At 40.6% G+C, this 9,058-nt stretch overlaps 1 protein-coding gene across 1 annotated transcript; it reads left to right on the top strand.

Moving 5' to 3' along the window:
- The first annotated feature begins 1,919 nt into the window (after nucleotides 1-1,919).
- ppdpfb (pancreatic progenitor cell differentiation and proliferation factor b) lies at nucleotides 1,920-8,276 on the top strand. The gene is made up of 5 exons (XM_020609057.1): nucleotides 1,920-2,131; nucleotides 3,545-3,640; nucleotides 4,717-4,794; nucleotides 7,399-7,492; nucleotides 7,816-8,276. The coding sequence occupies exons 2-5, from the start codon at nucleotides 3,586-3,588 to the stop codon at nucleotides 7,928-7,930; spliced, it is 342 nt and encodes a 113-aa protein (XP_020464713.1). The 5' UTR covers nucleotides 1,920-2,131; nucleotides 3,545-3,585; the 3' UTR covers nucleotides 7,931-8,276.
- Nucleotides 8,277-9,058: the final 782 nt, after the last annotated feature.

The following is a 9,058-nucleotide window of genomic DNA, read 5'->3' as shown; positions in this document are numbered from 1 at the left end:
GGTGAAGTCGGCCATGCTGGGGCTCCGGTACGATTTGTTCAGAGCTCATACACGTGTTATTGTTAATTCTGCTGCTGCTTCTCTATTCACATATCTGAGGTGTTGGGTGTAACATGCAGTAAAAGAGGGAACTGTCATTAAATCACACTTGTTGAGTGGTGTAATGGAGTGTTTACTCAGGCATCTGTTGACCTGCAGCAAAGTACAGTCATTGGCTGTAATGCAATTAATCAATAAAGTGCTTAGTAAACATTCAGGTCATTGTATAGATCAAACAGTGAAACAAACAAAGCAGATCAATAAGTAATGATCATGTTAAACTGCAGCTTTTTGTTTTTAGGCCTCAGTGGTGCCTCTCAAGCTTTTGGTATTTGTAGGATGAAAGAAAGACAATGACATGAATAACAGACATTATTAAATATTTTATGTTTTTAATATATGCACTGGTAATGTAACTACTGTGCTTCCTAATTAGCAAAAATTGTAGCAGAAGTGTGATGACAAATATCAGTCAAAGGTTCCAGTATCACCAACACCGGCAGCTGATATCTACTTTCACTTCCTGAGTAAACCCAGCATCTCTCCTGAAGATGGCGTTTAGGCTTTAATTGAGGTCAAAGGTTAAACCCAGGACTCCTCTGTACTTGGAGACATTCATGCTTCTATTCAGACGTTTTCTAAACTTCATACTTTTGAAATATTTAGCTTTATTTTGAAAATCATGCCCCATTCAAATAAAAGGTAAAATTTTACTTCTGCATACTTTCAGCTATCAAAATGTTCCGCTCCGCAAGGATATTCATGCTCCTATTCAGAATTTTTCTGAACTTCATACTTTTAAAATATTTAGCTTTATTTTGAAAATCTTGCCCCCATTCAAATGAATGGAAAATTCTTCTTCAACACACTTTCAGCTATTTCAGCTATTAAAATGTTCACCCCCTCAAGGACATTAATGGTTCTCTTCAGAAGTTTTCAAAACTTCATACATTTGAAACATTTAGTTTTATTTTGAAAATCTGTCCCCATTTAAATGAATGGGAAAATTCAACTTCAGCATAATTTCACCTATCAAAATGTTCAGCTCTTCAAGGACATTCATGCTTCTATTCAGAATTTTTCTAAACTTCATACTTTAAAAATATTTAGCTTTGTTCTGAAAATCTTGCCTCATTCAAATGAGTGGGAACATTCAACTGTAGCATACTTTCAGCTATTTCAGGTATCAAAATGTTCAGCTGTTCAAGGACTCATGCTTCCATTCAGAATCTTTCTAAACTTCATACTTTTGAAATATTTAACTTTATTTTGAAAATCTTGACCCATTCAAATGAATGGGAAAATTCTACTTCCGCATACTTTCAGCTAGCCAAACCATTCAGGTGTCAAAATATTCAGCATTTTCAGGGAGATCTTTCAGCACTCAGCATCCATACACATTTTCTTCAGAAAATGCATTTCTCTAGTTATTTATTTATTTCCCCTCCTTTTCCCCTTCTTGTGTTTCATAGACTGAATAAGTTTGAAATACCCACACTTCACACACTACTATCTTGTTAAACACTCTATATCTTTTTGTAATGTTATGTATCTGCTGTCTTGTTTCCCATGTTCGGTATTGTTTTGTTAATGTGTTACTTTGTTTCAATAAAAAAAAAGTGAGTGTGAACAGGTAGAGACTATAAAGCATGCTTTACTTCAATGTACTAATTAGGTGGAGGGAAGAAATGAACTGTGCAAAGGATTAACAGAACTTGTGGAAACTATTTTCACTTTAACAACTTTGCTGATCTTGGAGGATTATAAAAAAAAGTGATGGAATTCCTTCATGAGCCTGGACTATAATATACACAGTATATACTGTAGGTTGGATGGGATAATATGATCATGACCACTTACAAACTGAGGAGGGCAGCAATAACACACGTCTGCTGCGTCTAGACTGTCGTACCAAAGAACAAGACAATCCATTAAGAAGGAAAGCAGACATCTGTTCGGACGTTGGAGGGTTACATTTACCCCAAATTTCTTTTCAAATGGGACCCGTCGCCTAGCGAATATTTCCCCCAGCCTCGCCGACTGAGTCGAATTGGGCGCTACTGAACACCAGGCACGTTTGGGGCACTAAAAGGTGAGGGTTTCCCATGCAGCGTTGGGTTATAAAATGGTGGTGACATGGGTTCTTTATGGTGGTAGGTCCATATTGAGGACGTGAGCTGACGGTACTAACTAGTTAGCTTGGAGTAATGGCAGCTGGTGCCCGGCTATGTATTTGTTTTCTAACAAATATATACATATATATCTAAAATAGTAGGCTAAACGTCTATTGATGTGTCTAATCTTTAATTCCCGGTGTTGTGTTGAGATTTGTTCCCCCGTGGAGATGTGTTTCCCCTAACCTGAACCCCTACCTTATCCTGAACGTAATCGGCGAGGGAACACTATTACAAACAGTTTTAACAGGGGAAACATCTCGATAGGAAATTTAGGCACAGGGCCGGAATCCCAATGTCATATTACCGTGGTGTCGACACTCAAACAGCAACAGATAAAGTCCTCCGCACATGAGAAAGATACAGTCCCTGTTTATTTCCCCCTCCACCCGTAATAATTATCTCATTAAATTATTTTCCTCCAATTTGTCATGAAACACAAACGTGAAAATGTCGGTTTGATGCAGTCTGATGTAAACAGGACGCCTACAAAACATGGGCTGACGCCATGGACGTGCTGTACACGTCTCCCCACTAATCGCTCTGATCTTGTTCTGTCCGGTTTGTATAAATCACGTTTTGGCCCCTTTACTTGCATTTACCGTTCAGTTTATCTGTGTATCCTATGTTACTGTCGGAAGCCTCGCGTTAGTTTTTATCTGCAATGCACAACAAGTGGTGAAAAGACTGGGTTAACCTAATAGCCAACAGTTCTGACAACCCGTCAGCAGTGTTAGGTAACTGGAAAAAGCCATCTGACAGATTAATCGATTATAGAAACGATCATTAGTTGGAGCCTTGCATGTAATCTTTGATATTGAATTAGCTGATTAATTCTTTAAGCCACAGTAAGTCCGTTAGAGCTAAATGGAGTATCATTGATATAATGAATAGGCCTGATGCTTACTGTCACAAGGCTACATGTGAAAGTAGGTCAAAGGGGAAAAAATGGGCGTGTTCATAGAGAGTTCAGTGCACACTAGCACTGCGCGCTCCAGCCCTACTGAGGATTTTACCAATTGACTGTCAAGTCAGAAAGAATTTTGAAAAATTGTATCATGATTGAATCTAATCGTACACCCCATGTTGTGCATTGATTCATATCATCCCATCCCTACTAGAAATCATATTATAAATGCCTAATCAATCCAGTGCTAGAGGAGTTGAAATGACTTCTTTGTTGTATGTTCTGTAATTAAATCCTCATGATTTTTGCCTTTGACCCATATGTGGGTTTCTCTGTCTGGAAAGGAATTAAAACCAATCCTCTTCAGTGCTTGGTGAGTAATGTAGCCCATTCTGGATTTGCTCACACAGTTTTTCCTTCCCAGGTTTCCACCAAGCACAGTGTACAGCAACCAGCAGCAGAAGAATGGCAGCCATTCCAGCAGGGGGTTCTCTCGTGGCGACCACTGACTACTACCGAAGTGAGTGTCTCCCTCTGTCCTTCTAGTCCCTTATTGCCCCAGCGACTTAATATTGCTCTGCTGTTGGACTTATACTCCCACTAGATAAAGCATTATCAAAGTGGCTACACTGAGACATAATGAGTCACATCAGTACAAGATGTCCAGTACGTGTGTGCCTTGGGCTGAGGAATTTCTTCAGTGCTGATAGTAATAGTAGTAGTAACCAAATCACTGTTTGAATGTTTTTTTTTCTATAACAATGCTCTCAGAAAGTGTTTTAATTTTCTGAGGGTCAGAATTCAGCAGTCATTTCCTCTGTTTAACAAATATTGGATTTATATTTAAAGAACTTGTAAAATTCAGAGAGATCAGTCTAAATGGTCATTTAGTAATCTAAATAAAGCAGAAAATAAGAAAAATATGTATATAAAAATAGACTGCTAAAAAAGACCTATGTACATATTGTATGTACGCTGTACGTTAGTGCAGTCAGGTGGATAGATAATCCGAGAAACTGTACATTAAGGTGCATTATTCAGTGGATATTAAGTTTGGAATATTAACAAGAATAAATGTACATGAACAAATATGTTTTCAGAGGAGGCGGTCCCTCCCCAAAACAGGTGGTGTACAGTGTAGCTGGCAGGAAAGACTTTCTAAGACTTCATATCTTTAGCTTCAGGACTATACTGTATGTCAGTTCTATTTAAAATGGAGTGATGTATGTGTTGTGTTTAGAAGCACTCCCTCTCCCCACAGTGCCAAACATGCTTGTAAGCTGTTGCCATAATTCAACTAAAGTGTGCATGACAGCTTCAGAGTTGGGCCTCAGGCTTTCTTTATCTAACCAGAGGAAAATGTTTTTTAATTGTCCCTGTCACCCCGTCCCTGTTCATTTCAGGGGAACAATTGCAGAATTTTGCAGCCGTATTTAAGTTCTCTCTTTTCTGCCCTTTAGTCTAATCCATACAAAATAAACCTGGTTTCCAGCTGGGCATGGTCTTCGCTGTCAGTTGCATTTCACTTTTTCAGTTTGGTCGGTTGTGAGTACACCAGTTACCTCTCCAGCTTTCTTTTGTCTTTTCTCTGTGCAGGGCGCATCGGCTCTACATCCAGCAGCAGCTCTTGTGGCAGTTCGGAGTACAGCGGAGAGGTCATCCCTCACCACCCAGGTGCGTGCTTGTATTTATGTAAAAGGAACAAAAACAAGTTATTTCAAAAGGTCACAGTTGATGTATCTGTTCTAGTGGAAATAACAGGTTTTATTAGTATCAGCATAACTTTTGTCTAAACTCTCCTTATGAACCGAACGGAATCTGCTGCCAGGGGACTTCTGTCCTCAGAAGGTTTTATGACAGAATGAAGGAACAGTGTGTGTGTGTGTTCTACTGATAAGAGGGAACAGTGTGTCACCATATCCAGATGTTTGTGTTTCTTGAGGCCTTTCTTCACATGTTGCTTCATTTTGGTTCACCCGTACCTTCTGTGTAGTTTGGGCAATGATTTCATAAGCTAGTCACGTCATAGTTCTAGTCACTGAGCTTGTAGTACTGCAGACAACCCTGCAGGCTGAGTCAGCTGTTGCTACAGAGTTTCCGTGGCTGAGTCATCCTGGACTACCCCTGCATTTGGTTGTTCTTCTTTTCTGATCTGGCTTTTTTCTAATTGAGGAGCAAAGTAGTTTTCAGTAGTTTTTTTTTAGTAGGTGATTTCTTCAATCTGCAATTCCCATTCAGCTTTCTAGTTAATATTCGGATGTCAGTGTTAACATGAAAAGCACCGGAGCACTGGCACATGTTGTTCACCCCATGGCACACCAGTGTGGCCCTCAGCGCCAGTTAATTTCTGCTGACTTCAGCAGTAAGCTTGGATCAGCGTGTCAGCACAGCATTATGGGAAAACCATGTCGATTGGCTCAGGTTTGTGTCAGCATGCCTGGTTTAACCACTGAGTCAGCTGCTCAGTGGTGGCACAGTGCTAAAATGTGCCTCTTAGCGACACACTTCATCACAGAACTATAAGAGAAGGCAGCCAAGAGGGAAGTGGGTGTGTGCATGTGTAGACAGTTCAGTGAACAGGCCTTTCATTGGTGCTTATTTTGTTAGTGCTCAGCTTTCCTGAAAATAAAAACAAAACACAAAGATGCATGTAGCAATAAAAGTGCACCTGTGATAGGAACGTGTTGGCCTTTTTTACAGACACAAACAAAACAAAGTACTACACTGTGGTTCCTGACTAGATGTTGTAGCATGGGTTTGTCTTTGAAATGTACTGATACTTCTGAACCTTATTTGGATTGCACAAGAATAAAAACTGGTACCTTTAAATGCAGTCAATTCAGTAAAAGGCAGGAAACAGGATTCCAGTGTAGACAAAGGGCCACTGACTCCTCATGTATGCACTATTCACACCATTTTGAGAATTGACTTCAAGCTAATTGTGACACACAGCAATTGTACTGCGAGTATAACTGCCTGTATGTAAATGCACCGCTGACTGTGGAATCACAGACAGTTTAACACTGAGCCAAACGTGCAGTGGGGTCCTGAGTGGGGAAACCTCTTGCTGGTGCCTCCCTGAAGGCAGTGAGTGGCTTGTCGCTACAGCTGTGGTTTGACTGTCTGAGGGACTTGAGATCATGGCTGGTGCTTAACTCTTTACATCTTAATGAAAAGCCAAACAGAGTGTGCGTCATTTGGTGGCCCAGGTACCATACCTACCCTTGACCAGGGTCTCTGTCCCTTGGCTCTACATCTGAAGACTACTGGAAGAAACGTAGGAGTGATGTTTGATAGTGAGTTGAGATCTAATGAGCAGATCGACTCAGTTAAGTCAAGCTTCTTCCAACTGAGGTTATTAAGTAAAGTCAAGTCATTCCTTTCTTTTAATGACTTTGAACTTGAAATCCAATGCTGTTATCAGTTCGAGGCTTGGCTATTGCAGTGCTTTGTACTCAGGTGGCAATCAGTCATCCCTCTCCCGTCTTCAGATGGTTGAAAATGCTGCCGCTCGTCTCTTGACAGGTTCGAGAAAATTCAATCATATAACCCCAGTTCTGGCCTCTCTTCAAGCCCAGTCCATTTTCAAATCAATTTTAAGCTGCTGATTTTCCTTTTTAAGGGTTTAAATTGTTTGGCACCACTATATCTTAGTGAACTACTCCAGTGCACAAACCTGCAAGATCCCTCAGATCATCAAGTCACCTTCTTTGAGGTGCCAAGGGCCAGATGCAAGTGCTGGGGCGGGTGGTGCTTTTGCTGCTGTAGCCCCCGTTATGGAATAGTTTACCTTTTGATTGCTAGATCAGCTACAGATGTGGCAGCTTTTAAACTCAAGACTTATGTATTTTCCTCAGCTTTTAACACTTAGTGGAGTTTGATATTCTCTGTTTTACTTATGGTTTTATGTCTTTGTGCATTTTCATGTTCTTTTATCCTTTTCTAATGATTTCATTTGTCTTTATAAATATGTGAAGTACTTTGTCAACACAATGTTGTTTTTAAAGTGCTATATACATTAATTAGATTAGATTTGAACTTGTAATGAAGATCAAGTAGCTGTAATCCGTTGAGGCCTGTACAGGGCATGCATCTGACAGGTATGACACTGTCCTCAAGCACTGGAAGGTAATATCTAGGTTGGCATGAGCCATACTGGCCTGAACAAGCAAAAGTGTTTACTACACAGTTTCATGATTCCACAGACAAAAGAAACTGTATGTCCCGTGCTCTCTGTATAAATGTTGAGCCTCATGCCTTCATTATCTGGCTCCACAGGACTCCCCAAGCAGGACTCTGGCCATTGGTGGTCCAGTTTCTTCTTTGGGAAGCAGCCCGGGATGACCCCACTGACTGAAGAGGCACAGCAGAAGTATGTACACGCATACACTGCTCACTCATCATGTAACACCGTCAGCGTGTTAATTCTTTTCATCCTGGTCATAATTGTTGGTTTCGTAGCCAAACACTGCATTTGTTAGAAAATCCACTATTCAGTTTAGCATTCCGCTGCTGCTCTGGTTGTTCTACCTGTAGACAAGTTGTGTGTTTTAAAGCAGAGCCATTGTGCCTGTCTTTTACTAAAACATCCAGAGGGTACACAATAAAATGGTCTTGGTTTGTGTCATTGCTTAGCTATAGCCTGTCCCTGTGTAGTTTAATCAGTCCTTCTCAGCCTCTCTCTTTGTCCAACAGGGCGGGGGTCCCAGGTGCGGTGACGAATGGTCAGATCACTTGCGTTGCTAGGGAGATGGTGATGCAACGCCAGGCGAGTGAGGCCAGCAATGCAGGAAGCCCCGCCCCCTCCTGATCTGCATTCTCACTCCGATCCACACCGCACCTCGGGGGGAATCGAACCAGCGACCGGCGCTAGGTGACGGGCGGATGTCCCGTTTACAATTTTTATTTTTTTTTTATTTTGTTTTTTTAATTATTGTTCATCATAATATAGGCTGCCTTACTTGTTTGTTTTTTTTCACTAACAAAAGAATTGAAAAGAAAAAAAAAAACAAGATGGTGGAACAGATAAGGTCATTTTTTTAACATTTGTACTGTTCTGTGTATGTAATACCGTGGTCCATACACATTCTCATGCCTTGGTTTTTATTTCTGGCACCCTGTGTTGCAAATGCAATAAAGTAGACTCTTGCAGCCTAGTGTTGTGTTGGGTTCACTGTGTTTGTTCTTCTCATGCACTACATTAAAGCAAACATGTCCTCTGAGCATATTTACCAATGTAAGCAACAAGATTTTAAATATTTTGAGTATAGACATTTGATTTGAATAGAGTTGTCCCAGCTCATATACAGCTTTCTCTGTGGTTTGCAGAACATGATTTTATCTGTTTAGTTGCTGGTTGAGATGGCCACATAAGGACCTGGATATGGACGTGTCTGGTCTTGCCAGGGAGTGGTCCAATGGTTTTGTACAGGGCTATTCCAGGAGCAAAGTAAACACTGAAGAAGCAGAACTCCACGTCCTGCTGGTGTGACTGACGTATTGTAAGTGCTGACTGTCTAAACACCCACCACACCTGGAAACTTAAGTCCACCGGTCTCTATGGGGATGGGGGGGGCTGTCATCAGCTGAGAGAAGTGCATGGAAATGCAGGGGTGACAGTAGTTTTGGCCATGACTGTAAATATCAAACCTTGTATTATTATAACTAGCATTAGTCTGTACATGATATCCAAGTATAGTGGGTCTCAGTTTCTGTGCAGCTGTCAAAACACCTGCAAAATAAAGTATGTGATGAAGTATTAAACCATAAAAAGCCTAAAGTGGCAACACAACTGAAATTCCTATTCAGGTCAGAAAATACAGCTTGTATATATGAAACAGATGACATTGTACAGCACTTTGAATTACACTTGCTGTACAAATTGTGCAATGAGTAGTAGTAGTAGTAGTAATTATTACAATACATCTATTTTATTATT

This window comes from Monopterus albus, unplaced genomic scaffold (assembly GCF_001952655.1).
Source record: "Monopterus albus unplaced genomic scaffold, M_albus_1.0 scaffold98.1, whole genome shotgun sequence".
NCBI classification, from domain to species: domain Eukaryota; kingdom Metazoa; phylum Chordata; class Actinopteri; order Synbranchiformes; family Synbranchidae; genus Monopterus; species Monopterus albus.
The sequence above is the reverse complement of the archived record's forward strand: the minus strand, read 5'-3'. Positions and strand labels throughout refer to the sequence as shown.